The sequence below is a fragment of the Acipenser ruthenus genome, chromosome 1 (assembly GCF_902713425.1).
Source record: "Acipenser ruthenus chromosome 1, fAciRut3.2 maternal haplotype, whole genome shotgun sequence".
NCBI lineage: Eukaryota > Metazoa > Chordata > Actinopteri > Acipenseriformes > Acipenseridae > Acipenser > Acipenser ruthenus.
Genome location: NC_081189.1, coordinates 90,557,148 through 90,574,823, shown reverse-complemented (window position 1 = coordinate 90,574,823; position 17,676 = coordinate 90,557,148). Strand labels below are relative to the sequence as shown.

At 40.6% G+C, this 17,676-nt stretch overlaps 1 protein-coding gene across 1 annotated transcript in view; it reads left to right on the top strand.

The window, feature by feature from the left end:
- The first annotated feature begins 1,304 nt into the window (after nt 1-1,304).
- LOC117421530 (thrombospondin type-1 domain-containing protein 4-like) overlaps nt 1,305-17,676 on the top strand; it is a 65,259-nt gene continuing 48,887 nt past the window's right edge. The window contains exon 1 of the mRNA XM_034905824.2: nt 1,305-1,563. Coding sequence (XP_034761715.2) covers nt 1,471-1,563 — 93 coding nt within the window. The 5' untranslated portion in view covers nt 1,305-1,470. The remainder of the gene's footprint in view (nt 1,564-17,676) is intronic.

The following is a 17,676-nucleotide window of genomic DNA, read 5'->3' as shown; positions in this document are numbered from 1 at the left end:
TTCAATTAAAAACAAATTGTCACTGTTTCGCGTGGCCGATGCAGAGCCCTAAACACATAAGCATAATAATAGTGTGTAACGTCTTCCGGTAGGGACTGGGTTTTAAAAAAATCCCACTTGTTACAATTCTTCGATCTATTGATGTTGAGGTTTAAGTTTTAAATTGAGATGAGGCAAAAACATACATGATGATAATTGGCCAGTTAAAAGCTGACAATTCCCTTTGAATCGAAAGCACTCTCCAGAACCTAAAAATACTAAGATGCTGTTTTTCAAAGCTTGCTATATAGTCCAGTTTAGCGAAATGGAAGCTAAATTGGACATTGCTAACCATCATAAAAATTTCTAGAAGATTATACAACAATGTTTTAATATATTGTTTTAACAACATAATCGTCTAAAAACAGTGATTCTGGTAAGTAAAGTAAGTAAGATTTATAATCGACTGTGTACAGCAGATTCAATTTATAAGTCTGACTTTACTCATACCAACACTGTAACCGACTTCCTAATTTTCAAATAGGGCTTGCACGATAATAATAACCTATGAAACCGATTACATGTTTTGAAAATGTGGCGACAAAAAATTATAATCAATTTACAAAAACAAAATGATAAAAATGTTAAGACACCAAAGACATTATTTTTTACATCATTTGAAAACCTAAATGTGTATTTTGGGAAGTTACAATGTGTGGTAAAAGAAGATCAGTTAGCCAGTATGTAAAGGAAAATGGGATCTGTTTACAATATTTCAGATTGCGATGGGACGTGGGTTTTCTTTCCTGGTAGTATGTTAACCTTTTTAAAATTATAATGATGTATGATAGATGTGTGTAATAATGAGTGTGTTAGTAACCTGATCAAGGTGGTGGATATCAGGTCAGTATAAACAACAGAGCAGAGCATAGGATAGGGAGAGCTGAATACGGGCTGCTGAGAATAGTAGCATGGTAGTAATTCTGACAAAGTGGAATACTATGCTGCTGGGTTTTTTTCTTTTTTTTTTTTTGCTTCATTGTGTAGTAAATTCATACTCCAGTGTTTCAAAGTTTTTCATACGTACAAACGAAGATTACCTTAACCATGTACGGCAATGTATTTGAACCCCCCCATCCCACTATTTCTTAGCGGTGATGGAGCCCCACAGCAGGACTGAGTTAATGTGAGATTGCCTTTGGCAAGGAGCTGAAAGTGAAATGATTTACCAGCTCATTTTTTTGGCTCCTCCCCATTGTAAGTGAGCTGGTCACTCTAGCATTCACTGTACAAGTGCATGCCACCTCTGGGGTGGGGGTGTAACTTTGGCTGCAGGAGGAGGTAGTTGTTAAGGGTTTGTTAAGGCCACATACTGGTAACAGATATATTTCACAAAGGCTGTGTCTCAGCACATAGCAGCCAGCCAGCAGAGAGCTTTCTTCAAAAACCCTGCCAAAATCTTTCGAAAAAGTGTCTCCCCTGTAATACAGAATGAAGACTAATGGGATTTGTATGACCTTGTCCTTCTTATGCTACTGTTTATGTGAATCTCTTCCTCAATATAATAGCCAGCATCGTAAAGAGGTAAGTGATGAACCATTCATGTAATTTATTCATTTTCTTTAGAAATAACCATAGTTGCTTTGGTGACTGCAGGCTGTAACACCAGTGTTAGATACAGTAATTAAGCTATGGTAAATGAGGTAAAAATATATATTTTTTAAAGTTGACAATATTGCTAATGCTTTCATCCGATGATGAGGAACGCATTTAAAGCTGAAACGTCTGTCGACTACACTTATCGTAGTTTGTGTTATTTGAGTTTGAAAATGATAAAATGATTATATGCAATTTAAAAGCATGTTATAAAATCATTTACACCATGAGAAAATAGGGGTATGCGAGTCTAATTTATTCAGAATTAAGGTACACCTGCAAGGTTTAATGGATATAAATTGTATTTAGCATGCAGTAGAAAAAAAACAGATTATAGTACACTGTGGTGTAAATGGTGTTTTCATTGATGACAGGTACAGTGGCTTGAGAACATGCTGTTTGTGAGTTATGAATATTCTAAGCACTAAAGTCTGAAACAATGCTCTGCAAGGTTAAAGGACCACCTAGCAACATGGTCACATTGTTACATTTTTGGCTTTCACAGACTGATTGAAATAATCAATATGACACCTGAATAAGTAAACCTGTATCCCAATTAAATTCAGATCTTGTAGTCAGTTTTATAGCTTGATATTTTAACATACTGTACTGGTATTTTTGTAATGATAGAAAAGTTTAAGAATTAGAAAAATACTTGTATTGAACTTTTGACACAGTTGTTTCTTCCATATCTTGAAGTAATGTTCTACAGCAACCTCTAGATAAAAGTGTGAATACATGCACAGCATTTTCATATATAGATAACTATATTTTTAACATAAAATCTTTTTTTTTTCTATACTTTGGCTCTGGGCCTGTCTTCCTAGTATGTAACAGTAGATCAGTTTCATGAATACAAAACGTTATTTATTCAAACAGAATATGAGTTCCAAAGTAGACCAGGAAGGAGAAAATAAAAGTCTACAAATGCTGGACAAAAAAACCCAAAAAAAACCCTGCAGTATGTAGCACACACTTTTGAGTAAATGGGCTGTCCTTTGCATGTATGATTTATCAGATCCAGGGACAATCTCACAGGTGATGACTCTGGGCTATTTTGGCGAACACAGCTATTTCAATCCAACTCAAGGTCATTGTACAACTTATTAGAAACTAAGCAGTCACCTCAATAGGCAACGTTACACAAAGGAGTTGTGTTATGTGATTTAATATACTGTATACAAGGTCCAAAGCAGTGTGTTGTACCCAGAAATCGAAGACCCACTATGTCACATGGCAAACTAGTCATTTGGTTAACTTATGAAGTGCCTGGTGACTGATGTGCCCTGATAACAGCTGCACAGGGTGGAATCAATTCATACAAAATATACCAGTTACCAAAACACTGAATGCAGTTGATACCCAAGCTGTATAGAGCAGAATGGCTGGCTTCTTACCAAGTCCTGATAAACTGTTGACACTTGGGCCCCACAAATGACAGGAAATATACCTTTCTGAAACTAACTGGAAAATCAAGAGAAGCAAATTGTGTTTTTAAAACTCAGCTGGAAATGAAGTTTCTGTTATTACTGAGAGACTCGGTAGTAAATCTTATCCAAGTTGGAATAAAATGAGTAGTTAAAATGTGTAGTGCACAATAACACTGACAAGTGACTGTATAAAGGGTATTGCCATGACAATCCCAACTCTTGTAATGCAATTTTCTTCTTCTGCTGTACTCAAAAAGCACATGCACAAAGTCCTTTTAAAATGTGTGCTTGTCCTGGATAAAAAGGAAACCACGTTAGAAATCAGTGTTCATGTTCCCCTTGTTGAAACAGAACATATGATTAAAAATAACTATGACATGACCTTGTTGTTTATTAGAATTCAGAATGCTTGTTACCCCATACACTCTACTTAAAAACAGATTGGTGGATAATGATATCTACATTATCAAGCAATCAGGGATGAATGTAAATAAAGTGTTGGGGTTATGTGTTTTGGTGGTGGTTGGCAGGGATGGGATTAATTCCTATCCCTGCCAAATACATGTGAGAATGTGGCTGTTCCCAAATTAGATAATTGGTGCTAATTGGGAACAGCCATATGATTTAATAAGGGATCTTGATCTCCATTAGTGAGAGACTACCAGGGAGCTGGGAACAGAGGGAAGTACTGTGTATGTATATATATATATATATATATAGATAGATATATATATATATATATATATATATATATATATATATATATAGATATAGATATAGATATATATATATATATATATATATATATATATATATAATCCAGGGCTGACAATGGAATGTGAAACGAGCAATGTGGTTGGTCGAGCAAGGTTCCAGCTGTCCGTATATTGGATGGATACAAACACTATAAATCTGAGTGAACAATTACCAGCAAAAAGCAAAAGTAGTAAGTAGCCGATGTGGATGAAGAACAATTAAATGAAGTGGTAGAAAAAAATACAAAAAAAAAAAATAACATGATGTATGATTTTTTTTTCTTCAAATCCACTGTTTCACCTGGATTATAAATACAATAAGGCCCTTTAGGCCCTTCGTCTCGTGCCGCACATTCAACGTATACGGACACCCTGTTGGGCCTTATTGCATGCATATACAGTACGGTGCAAAAGTTTTAGACAGGTGTGAAACAATGCTGTAAAGTAAGAATGCTTTCAAAAATAGACATGTTAATAGATTATATTTATCAATTAACTAAATGCAAAGTGAGTGAACAGAAGAAAAATCTAAATCAAATCCATATTTGGTGTGACCACCCTTTGCCTTCAAAACAGCATCAATTCTTCTAGGTACACTTGCACAAAGGGATTTTGTAGGCATATAGTCAGGTGTATGATTAAACAATTATACCAAACAGGTGCTAATGATCATCAATTCAATATGTAGGTTGAAACACAATCATTAACTGAAACAGAAACAGCTGTGTAGGAGGAATAAAACTGGGTGAGGAACAGCCAAACTCAGCTAACAAGGTGAGGTTGCTGAAGACAGTTTACTGTCAAAAGTCATACACCATGGCAAGACCGAGCACAGCAACAAGACACAAGGTATTTATACTGCATCAGCAAGGTCTCTCCCAGGCAGAAATTTCAAGGCAGACAGGGGTTTCCAGATGTGCTGTCCAAGCTCTTTTGAAGAAGCACAAAGAAACGGACAACGTTGAGGACCGTAGACGCAGTGGTCGGCCAAGGAAACTTACTGCAGCAGATGAAAGACACATCATGCTTACTTCCCTTCGCAATCGGAAGATGTCCAGCAGTGCCATCAGCTCAGAATTGGCAGAAAACAGTGGGACTGTCTGGAGAAGTCTGGTCAGAAGTGGCCTTCATGGAAGACTTGCGGCCAAAAAGCCATACCTCCGACGTGGAAACAAGGCCAAGCGACTCAACTATGCACGAAAACACAGGAACTGGGGAGCAGAAAAATGGCAGCAGGTGCTCTGGACTGATGAGTCAAAATTTGAAGTATTTGGCTGTAGCAGAAGGCAGTTTGTTCGCCGAAGGGCTGGAGAGCGGTACACGAATGAGTGTCTGCAGGCAACAGTGAAGCATGGTGGAGGTTCCTTGCAAGTTTGGGGCTGCATTTCTGCAAATGGAGTTGGGGATTTGGTCAGAATTAATGGTCTCCTCAATGCTGAGAAGTACAGGCAGATACTTATCCATCATGCAATACCATCAGGGAGGCATCTGATTGGCCCCAAATTTATTCTGCAGCATGACAACGACCCCAAACATACAGTGAAAGTCATTAAGAACTATCTTCAGCGTAAAGAAGAACAAGGAGTCCTGGAAGTGATGGTATGGCCCCCACAGAGCCCTGATCTCAACATCATCGAGTCTGTCTGGGATTACATGAAGAGAGAGAAGCAACTGAGGCTGCCTAAATCCACAGAAGAACTGGGCCAACCTACCTGCCGAGTTCCTTCAAAAACTGTGTGCAAGTGTACCTAGAAGAATTGATGCTGTTTTGAAGGCAAAGGGTGGTCACACCAAATATGGATTTGATCTAGATTTTTCTTCTGTTCACTCACTTTGCATTTTGTTAATTGATAAATATAAACTATTAACATGTCTATTTTTGAAGGTATCCTTACTTTACAGCATTTTTTCACACCTGCCTAAAACTTTTGCACAGTACCGTTCCTGATCACTAAATTCTGTCTTGTGAATACAGAACAATGGCATCCAAGCAAAGCATTGTGTGGAATTTCTTTACAAAGCAGGAGAAAATTGAATTTGCAAACTTAGTTCCTGGGAAGAACAGTCACCGCAGTTATTATTATTGAAGTGTACTTGCCGCTCGCTGTGTTATTGTTTTCTGTAAAACATTGATATCCTGTCAGTTAAGAAAAGGTTTAATGCAAAGCTTGTTTTAACAAAGCTGTTGTCTTTTATTATGCCGGCCAGAGACCCCCGCTTACAACTGCATTGTCATATTTTCTACATTTAAATTCTCAAATTAATAAATTGAAACCCGGATATATATATATATATATATATATATATATATATATATATATATATATATATATATATATATATATATATAGATGAATCCTTTAGAAAGTACGCTACTTAAACAGGATGTTCTGTTGCATATTTTTATATCCAAGCTGATCGGAAAATCCACCATGAAATTCTGGTGTAGCTTGTCTTAAAGTTAAAGCACAAGTCAAGTATTCAAGTTCTGAAATAGTTCTCATTCAGTGTTGTATAGTACATCCTGGATAAAGTTTTGAAAATGTTACTACTATCATTAAAAATGTCTACTGTGGTGTGTCATGAATAAAGCATAATGCAATAAAGCACAGATTTAAAAAAAACTGCAACATTGTTTTAGAACAGTGTGCCATTAGTCGCGGTCAGAAGTAATGTTAGTTAAATAGCAGTGTAATATCTGGAGCTATGGGTCTGCCACTCATGATTTCCATTACACGAGAGTAGATGTTAAAACTTCATGCTGATTTGAACTCGGCTCTCGCCAAGATAAGCACCAACTAAGACGTAGCTTTACAGTAAACTAATGTGATCCATATGTGTCTCCATCCATTTATGTTTCCTTCCATATGATGATGTAGATATCCTTCTGTCTGGTGTTAATGGCTGAAGTGTAATGCTGGCTCCAGGGAGCTTATTTTGCCTCCCTGGCGCATCAGCACACACAACGGCTGCGATGCTGGCTCCGGGGATCAACCACAGTGCGGCCTCCCCAGCGCATCAGCATGACAACCGTCTGGATTGAGCTAAGTAGGGTACATCTGTGGGGTCTTCAAGTGGGCACCTTCCATCCTCAGTGTTTCGTCGACTAGCCCACGACACCTCAAGAGGGCTCGACGGTGATTCTGGCGTCCCAGCATCACCCCCCTCCGTCCCCCACTCAACTCAGCCCAGCTTACTTACCTGTACATCAGCGTTTCTTTCTTTCTATTGTGCATGAGATCCCCAGCCAGAATCTTTCCGTCTCAACCACAGCCAGTTGCTGCTCCAGATAAGTTCTTCACTGTGCGACGCAACTCTTGGCCACTGAATCCGACGTCTCTGAGAAACCGGGTTGTAGAGTGTGCCACAAATCCTCGACAACCCACTTCCACTGGGTAAACCCGAACTCTCCATCCTCGCTGTTCCGCTTCAGTGGCTAGTTGAGCATACCGCAGTTTCTTCCTCTCATACGCCTCATCTACAGCATTCTCCCATGGCACTGTTAACTCTACCAGGTGAACAAGGCGTGCTGATCCAGACCACAAGACAATATCTGGTCAAAGGTTAGTGGTGGCAATCTCAGGTGGAAAAGTAAGCCGTTGACCAACATCTGCAAGCATTTTCCAGTCTCTAGCAGCTTCCAGTTGTCCTGGGCGAGGATTGGTTTTAACACCTTTTCTTGGTGGTTGCTCTCCTAGGCGGAGGAATGTTGTCTTTTGTGTGTAATGTTTTGATGGAACAGGTGACAACTTATTGGTCATGTTACGCTTGTCTTCCAATGCTAAGGCCAAACATCGCAGCACCTGGTCATGGCGCCAAGTAAACCGTCCTTGGCTAAGAGCCACCTTACATCCTGTCAAAATGTGCCTTAATGTTGCAGGTGATGAAAACAAAGGACATGAGGGATCCTCTCCTACCCAGAGGTTTAGGTTCTGTGGTGATGGGAGAACATCATATGTTGATCTGATGAGGAAACTGATCCTGCTCTGTTCCATTGACTATAGGTCTTGCCAGCCAATCTTGCGTTGTTCCACACTCTCCCATCTCATACATTCTCCCTGCTTGGCCTGGGAAATGGCCTTTATACACCTCATCCTCTCCTCCTGCTTTTGCACCTCGTTGACTACCAGCTTCCTCCTTTGAGCTGGGGCTGCCTTGTGCCATGTAGGAGGAGCTGAACTGAAACCAAGACCCCCTCTTCCATGCTGAACTTGCCCCATGATATCACCAATTCGAAGGGCAGCCTTTGCATCTTCCACAGCTTTCTTTGCCGTCCACTTTCTTCCAGTTTTCAACACAGGTGCTGCCTCCCTTACGCATTTATCGCGTGACTCTACTAATGTCATTTCCAGTCTGACCTTGGCGCACTTAAACTCCTCGGTTAGAGCAGAGACTGGTAGCTGCAGTATTCCTTTACCATAAAGTCCCACTCTGCTGAGGCAGCGTGGAACTCCCAACCATTTCCTGATGTATGAACTAATTAAAGCTTCCAGCTTCTCTACTGTTGTCAAAGAAACCTCGTACACAGTCAGTGGCCACAGCAACCTCGGCAGTAGACCAAACTGAAAGCACCAGAGTTTTAGTTTACCTGGTAGAGCGCAGCTGTCTATGCTCTTCAACCCTTCCACTGCTTGTTGTCTAACTTCTCCCACACGAACTGTGTCCTTTAGATCCCCGTCGTACCATCTCCCAAGACTCTTCACTGGCTTCTCAGACACCGTTGGTATTGCCTCACCATTAATGAAGAATGTTTTATCTACTACTTTGCCTTTAATTATAGAGATGCTCCTTGATTTAGTGGGCTTGAATTGCATTCGTGCCCATTCAATGTTATTGGTTAATTTGCCCAATAATCGATTAGTGCAGGCTACTGTTGTAGTCATGGTTGTCATGTCATCCATGTATGCTCGAATTGGTGGTAGTCGCATTCCAGAAGCCAAGCGCTCTCCTCCTACTACCCATTTTGATGCCCTAATGATTACTTCCATTGCCATGGTAAAAGCCAGTGGAGAAATGGTGCATCCTGCCATTATTCCAACCTCTAGGCATTGCCATGTAGTGCTGAATTCTGAAGTTGAAAAACTGAATTGCAAATCTCCAAAATAGGCTTTCACTAAATTTATTATTGTCATCGGTACACTGAAAAAATCAAATGCTGCCCAAAGTAGTTCATGTGGCACTGAACCATATGCATTAGCCAAATCCAGGAATGTCACATGGAGCTCCTTCCTCTCCTTTTTAGCTGATTGAATTTGTTGCCAGATCACATTGATGTGTTCTAAGCAACCTGGGAAACCTGGAATGCCCGCTTTTTGTATTGAAGTGTCAATGAAGCAGTTCTTTAATAGGTAAGCTGACAATCTCTGAGCAATAATGCTGAAGAAAATCTTGCCTTCTACGTTTAATAGGGAAATGGGACGAAACTGACTGATGCTTGTAGAATCTTTTTCTTTAGGTATAAAGACTCCACCTGCTCGGCACCATGCTCTTGGTACAACCTGTTTTTCCCATGCCACTTTCATCAATTTCCACAGAATTCGTAGAACTCCTGAAGCACTCTTGTACACTCTGTACGGAACTCCATTAGGCCCTGGAGATGATGAAGCCCTTGCTTTTTTCACAGCTTGCTCTATTTCTTTCCACTTAGGTGCACAGTTCTCCATTTGGTATTCTGGTGGATTGATAGGTGGGATGTCTGACGGAATTGACATAGGCTCCTGCCTTTTTGAATCTGTATGTGTTTCCTCCAAATATCTCTCCAGCTCAACCTTAGATGCTTTTAGTGTGCCATTCTTCTCACTGGTGAATAACTTCTTTACAAATTTGAATGGGTCTTTATAAAAGTTAGCTCTCGCACGCTCCTTCTTTTTGTAGCGTTTCCGTAGGCGCTCAGCTCTGCGCAATGTTGCAAGCTTATCTTTTATGACCCTTTGTAAGAGATTGAGTCCCTCCTTCTGACTTTGTTCTGCTCTTCTCCACTGGTTCCTCAGCTGTCTCCTTTCTCTAACTAAGCGTTCAATCTCCTGCTGCCGTCTAGACTTTCCAGGAATAGTTTGTACTTTTTCCTTCCTTTTTTCAACTCCAAACCTCTCACTTCCATATGCGTAGATGATGTCCCCAAATTTATCCAGCTTCTTTTCAACTGTTCCACTTACACAAAGCATGTTTCATGCAGACACCCCCATAAGTTATATTATGTCCATGCATTATCTACGTGCATTGGAATCTGCATTTTACACACACTTTAAGAGCCGGGTTGCCCAGCACCTGGGGTTCAAGCCTATCCCCCTACTTAAGGATCATATCAGTGAAAAGAGCTAAGACAGGAACAGATACTCTAATCTTTGGGTTAAGAAAATGTAAAGCTGGGTTTTACTATGCATGCAGCTAGTAAACACCCATTGTCATGGCAGCTGGATTCATTGAGTGGCAGGGCTGGAGTTTTTGCTGGATCTCTGGAGCACCCTTATGCAAAAGGACGAACCGTTTGTGTCCCTGGACAGAGCTTGTTTTGGTATCTGAAGTTGTCCCCTCTAGACAGCATGTTATGAATTGCGTATTTTCCATGCATTGCCACCCATATGGTTCAACCATGTTGTCCCATTTGCTCACATACTGTAGGATGTATTGTATACACATAGATCGCTCTGAGTCCACCTCTATAGAAGTTTACCATAGTCCTGTAAGGCTACTTGTGAATGGCAGTAGTACTTGGGTACTGCAGATATTGTAACTTGCTCAGCTTTGTACTGTGGCGAAGATATTTAATACACCCTTTTAAAATGTCACTGAGAAAGGCCAATGTCTTTTACAAAATGTGTGAAGCTTATAATATTTGATCTTGGTAATTTTAGAACTCACTGTGATTGTATTCCCCTTTGCACATTGGCTGGGAGGGTGGGGGTTTATGCAATTTGCTTCTCAATCACCCTAAAATGGAAACAGCTTGTAAAATCTACCATATTACTGTGGGTCTGGTACATTGGATAGTTTCAGTTTCATCTTTCACTCTTGGCATCTGTTATTTAAATATCTCATTGTATAAAATGTAATCAACACATAGATGACTGACTTCCAATATCATGACAAAAGGGAGTGCAGAAGTGATGTAAAGATAACTGTAAATGGCTCTGCTGAATTCCTGTGATTTTGCCACGTTAGATGTGAATGTTAATAGATTGCTTCTGATATTTTCTTTAAAATGCTAAAATACATTCAAGACCCACTTGTTCAGTACATAATACATAATACATTCTGTGTGCTTTTTGAATAGGATCGCAAAGGCCATTCGCAACAAATCCAAATATGAACTCAGATGTGGGCTTAGCTCTAATAAATATAATTGAAGTGAATATTTATATGTATGCATGTTTAACAAAACGATTCCCTGAAAGAGAAGACGATAGGCACGGCTACAGGCCCAATTTGTCCACATCCAGAACTCTGGCCTGAGACCACCAAAGCTGTCTACGCGCCACTACAAGCCCCGCCAGGCTTCTACCTAAGGCTTGCCCTTGGAAGCCTGAAATATGGAGCAGTGTACCTGACACTAGGCGAAGCTCTGAGGCTATCGGCTCAGGGAGGGGTGCTGACCGCAGGATGCCATCCAGGTAGGCCGTTAGGAGACCTGCCGTGTTGCCAGGAAGATTGAACCTCCTCCAGGAAATCCGGGAATACCGAAAAAGGCTGGGGAGTCGAAGCTTGTCGAAGGTGCTGCCTTCCAGGGAACCTGGAGAAAATTGGAAGCTCGCCTCATGAGTGCTCGAACCAAGCTTGATGGAGGGGTCACATCAGTCTATGAGGCGATCTCAGAGCTGGGCCCTGTCTCCTGAGTCACTTCCTGGACCTCTGTCTCCGGCTGCTCCAAGGAGTCTCCATCCAAGGAGGCCGCGATGGAAATCGCATCCTGGTCCCCTGCGCTCATTGCCTCATCTTGGTCCGAGACGTCGTCGACCACCGGTACAGGCAGGGATGCTACTGTGGCATTAAATATCTGGTCAGCCTGCTGCCTGACCAGATATTTAATGACCTGGGCCATCTGGCTCTTCGGGGCCGAAATGTCCTTCACCTGTCTGCTGTGCCTGGTTCGCTTACTGCTCCTCGAGAGAGACCGTGAGCGGCTACAGGATCGGTGGGCAGGAGCCTGTGCGCAGGGAATACCCTGCAACGGGCTGGAAGGCAGGTGAAGAAGGGGGAGGGTGGGGCTCCCAACGCTGCAGAGGGCTCAGCTGAGCTGGCTGATGAAACTGCCTCTGTGAACTCTGCCAATCTTCTATGCAGGGTCCGAGACTGGGACGCTGCACAAATCGAGCAGAACGTCTCCTCGCCTAAGGCAAAGGAGACGTGCTGCATCCCCAAGCACTTAACACATAAGAGATGCTTGTCCTGTGGGGGAAGCATCCTTCCACAGGACGTGCAAGGGTGGAACTTAGACATGGTGCTGCCCGGAGCGCCTGCAGTAGGGCTGTCACTTAAGCCTCCAAATAGTAATCGATTAACTGGGCACACAAAATCGAATCGTTCGAATAAATATCAATGATTGTACCACCCACATACATTTTCGTTCCATTCCTCTCCCCCAACGTGATTATTTTAATATCATTGCTGTACATCAAAAAAACGCAAAAAACGGGTTTTTCTCCGGAAAAAGCCGAGAAAACCATTCAATGGCAGAGTGTGAGCGACAGGAGCCGAGACAAGCCGATAAACAAATAAATAAATAAAAAAAGGCGTATCTCATGAATAGTCATACCTGCCCCTGTGATCACATAGGGGCGGCCATAAGGAAACAAGCTGCCTGTTACTGAATCAGCGCACAGAGACTATCACGGACATTTGCAGAGCTTTTTTGAGATGTTATAGTAATAAAATAATGACTTGGATTGCATTATTGAGGAGTTTGGTGATAAAACGAGTGATCAGGAGATGATTGATCGGTATGTACGACTATTATTATTATTTATTTCTTAGCATATGTGAAAGCGATAGCGAACGAAAGGGTGGGGCGGGGCTGGAGATGCCTAGTGAGTGCTTTGTTGATATGCAGTGCCTTTTAAACCCGTTTGTGAAAAAAAAATACTTTTAAACAGCGCGTCTAAAATTAACTAAAATTAACGAAAATAAATTGGACCTGACGCGCCTGACGCGCACTTAATAAATGGACTGCAAAGGGTTAACATCACTGATTGTTTTTTTATATTGTTAAATATTCATTATATAACAGTTCATTTTGAAACTCCAAAGAAGCGCAAACTATATACAGTCAGTTTTCTTCAATGTGCACAATGTATTTACAGGCTGTTTGCCAGGAATACAAAGCCCTGCTCTGGATTCAAGGCGGTGCGCTTTTCTGTTTGTTTACATCTAATACACAGATAGAGGGGCGTACTTAGAAAGCATTTTCAAAACTGATTCGCTGGTAGGATGGGACCAGCAAATCAGATGCTAGTTAACATGAGCAGGAAAAGAAGAGCACACCCACTGCTTGTCTGGCAGAAATACTGTAAATAGCAAGGCAGGGCATTAGGTCAATTTTCGTTGATAACCAAACTTAAATAATGTTATTAACTATGTGCGTTACAAAATGTGCGTTACAAAAATGTAATTATTATCCAGTATTTACATTGACGTATATAATGAGGAATGGAATCGATCGAAAAATCGATTTTCGATTTAATCGTAGCAGCCCTAGTCTGCAGTAGGGGTGTCTGAGCCGAAGCACCAAAGCACATATGCATGGGACGAACGCACTGAAGCACCGAGGCGTCGAGGCTCTGGGGCACCAAGGGTGTCGAAGCACCAATGCACCAAGGGTATCGATGCAGAGGGTGTCTGTGCACCGAAGGCACTGAAGCACCGAGGCTTCGAGGCTCTGGGGCACCGAGGGTGTCGAAGCACCGATGTGCCGAGGCTCTGCAGCACCGACGCACCGAATGCATCGGTATCGATGCAGGGGGTGTATATGCACTGAAGCGTCGAGGTTCTGGAGCACCGAGGGTGTGGAAGCACCGATGCACGAGACACTGAGACAGCTATGCACCGAGGGCACTGATGCAGGGAGTGATTAAGCGCCGAAGCACAGAGGTGTTGAGGTCTAAGGCACCGAATGAGTGCACCAGAGGCATCGAGGGCGCCGAGCGTCAAACACCGAGGCACTGATGCTCTGAGGTGCCAAGACACAGAGGGCGCTGAAGCACCGATGCACCGAGGCCCCAAAGGTACCAAGGGCACTGAAGGCACCAAGCACCAGGGGCGTAAGCACCGAGGTTGCTGGGCCAGTGTCTAGTCTGGACCGTGTGCAGTCACACAGCCGATGCAACGCGCAGCTTGCAGCAGTGTGGAGCATTGTCTACAGACAGTATAAGCCTGGCCTGTGAGTAGTCACACAACTGGGGCAGCGCAAAGCTTACAGCAGCGTGGAGCATAACTACAGGCCTATACACAAGGAGATAGAAAAAAGAGAGGTATACTTTTTATTATTTTTTTTATTTATTTTTTTTACAAAAAAATTACACACACACACACAGCAGAGCTGAAAGTAGGGTAAACAAAAATATTTTTTTTTAATGGAGTGCAATTGCGCAGCGTTTTCTCAGTCCTCAGAAGAGTTATTGATTCTGGGAAGTGGCAAGCCGACTTCCAACAATATTTGCTGTGGAATTAGCAGAAAACTCGAAGTGAGAGCTCTTTTACAAAGATACAATCACGCAACTGCAGAGGTTAGTTATACCTACCTTACCTACTTGATGGTGAGAAGCAAAAGAGAATAGTTCTCTGTATAGTGACTATTTATTACCTCTGTGAGGCGGGACCGAGGATGTCACTCCACGGAGGAGCCTATCGGCAGCTTTGATATAAAATGCTCAGTGAATACCTGACCTATCACAAAAGTATTGGTTGGTGGTTGTCTTCGAATTGAAAGGGAACCTCTGTTCACCTCAGTTTTGAGCAAGTTTCCTCTTTAAGCTCATACAATGCTTAGCCTTTTGAACATTAAAATGATTATATGTTACTTCCCTCCAGCACAGCGTCTCCAGCTCAGTAAAGCAATACTGAGTTGTGGCACATACTGCACTTTCTACCTGTGACGTAATTTTTTGTTGACAGGGTCCCACATAAGTATAGCACTCCTTTTAAATTTTTAAATCCTAAACCTAAGAATTAATATGGAAGGGCATAACTTGCAAATGTACCTTTTTGGCCCTTAAGAGAGAATAACAATCTTTATACATTGTGGGCCATATTCATAAAAGATGGTGGTAATTTTTGGCCATTAAAAAAAATAAAAAAATACTGGGCAGTATTTAACACGTGATTTATAAAACTACTGCCTGGTTATTTTAATGGCCAGTAATGGGTTTAGTTGATTTCCCGTCACAGATTGTTACCGAGAGATTGTATCTGACCAATTGTCAGAGGTATGCAAATGAGCCGTATCCCCTACTTAAGACATCAATGGCATACACCGTCTGTTTACACCGTCACGTTACGGCTATGGGACATGTCTGGAGACAGGCAGGTTGTCTAAAATATTGTGGTCAGGTTTAAAAAAATAACAATACCACGCACAGGTGCTATACGCGAGTGAAAGGATAGGTTAGGGGCAGTTTACGCTTTCTGATTTAAAATGTATGGCATTTTTATATAGCTTATATGCACATGCCTTCATGAAAAAGAACTGTAACCTCCAGAAATGTCATTTTTGTCACAGTTCATGAAATTTTTTCTTTTGGTTGAGAAAAAAAGGATAATCTAATATTGGTTTCAGGAAAGTATAGAAGTAGAGTGGGTGGAACAGGGCCCAATGAGCGGGGCAGGGCCCTGTCCCCTATGAGAAGGATAGTGCTTATCGTAAATGCAGCAATTTTGAAATCGAGGTAAGATTATCCCAGCAATCATCAATTGCAAAATAAATATAAGTACGTTTGAGTGGGTTTTATGTTTACAGAGCTCTAAAGTCACTACATATCGCAAAACACAATGACACCTGTTGAATTAATTGTAATAATAATTCCTCAAAATATTATATACATCTCACAAAATATCATTCTTTGGATTGTACAATTCACCTAGATTACATTCGGCACAAAAAAAATCATATTTTTCAATGTGGATTTTCTTGTATAACAGTTTGTTTTACTGCGCCTTGTTGGTGGCACCTTGAGTTTCCGTTGCAGTTTACCTATTTTTAACAAAAACCACACAACCTCATTATACTACACATACAAACTGCTTTAAAATAAATGTAATACTCTTTAATCTTTTTGAATCTCTGTTTTTGCATTAGTCTGACAGTCGGAACAGTAAAAAAAAGTAATTTAAATATTTTGAGGTGGTATTTCTAAGCTATAACCAGCTACCAATGGAAAAAAAAGTACATTATTGATTAGTGCTATATGTCAGGAAGACATCCCTCTTTGAATTCTTTTCCTATCCTGAGAGGTTTTATGAGATATAGGGGTTGGATTAAGCGACTCGCACTAGAGGTTTTGACCGGCTTCAAGTTCAGCCCATTCTCTGCTAGAGACAATGCTAGAATGCGAGTGCGATTGTTAGTGGGGGAAACAGCTTTTTTTTTTTTTTTTTTTTTACATAATTAGGGATTGATCTTAACGACAAAAATACAGATAAATCATAAGTTAAATTGGACATGTCATTATTAACAAATAGGGTGACATCCATACATTTGCCAGCCGTAGTACCAAGAACCGAGCTGTTGCAGTCTATGACATCTTAAATTGTAAGTCTTGATATTAGAAATTTGTAGAAAGAACAGTATTTCAAATGGGATATATGCTTATATATAAATGAAATGATTAGTGTGTATAGAAAATCTACAAAGAATACTTGGGATACATTTGAAAGGCACGTTTTTACTTTACCCCTTGCAAGCAGACGAGTGATTGACAGCAGTGACAGAGACGGGGATAACTGGTCAAACATAACAGGGCAGCTCAGATATATAGCGCAGACACTCATACAATTCATGGTGGAACTGATGATGCAAATATGCTAGACCATTAAAATACATGGATTTTGTAATATAGAAAGGAAGTTAAAAAATGTGGAAGACATGACTTTGCAATACACAGATTTAGTTTAAATTGGATAAAATTTATAATATTTTAAAAAAGAAATGCTTCATATTAATTATTTATATAGCTTTTTCAGTGGCAGATAAATTGATCCAATCTTGTATAATAACGTTCTTTACAAGTTCTTAATATGTAAAATATTGTTATTATGACTTTTTGACCCCTAAAAAATACTACAAAAAAAATATTGCATAAAGGGTATAATTATACTTTCTAATGCCCTTTAAAATGTGCTATAATAAGTTATGTTTCTGTATATTATAAACAAAACTCATGTATTAAAAATTACGCCTATGCATTTTTTGCAGCACAGACTGCATTGACAGAGACTGCATTGTCTATATTGAAAATCTATTGAAAATATTGAATAAAAAACTAAATATGGCATTAATGAAATGGAGCTGCTTAAACCGGGAAAGGAAATGTATACGACTGTTATAAATGTAATGAATATGGTCTACTTTTTAGAATTTGTATGGCAACACCTTTTTTTCTTTCCACAATTGTATTATTCAGGATACTTCTATAGCATAAGTTATCCGTTTAAGACAAAACCACAAGCATCTTAATCAAGTTTTTGTTAATAAACTTGTTCTGTGATGCCCTTATGACACCCGGAACAGCCCAGATTCCCAGGTTTTTTGCCTTGTTTTCTTGTTCTTTTCACCTTTGAAAACTCTTTACAGCACTGTATGAATAAACCACTAACGGGGATCATTCCACTGTCAAGTATCAAGAGGACCAAGGCCTAGTTTTTCGAAA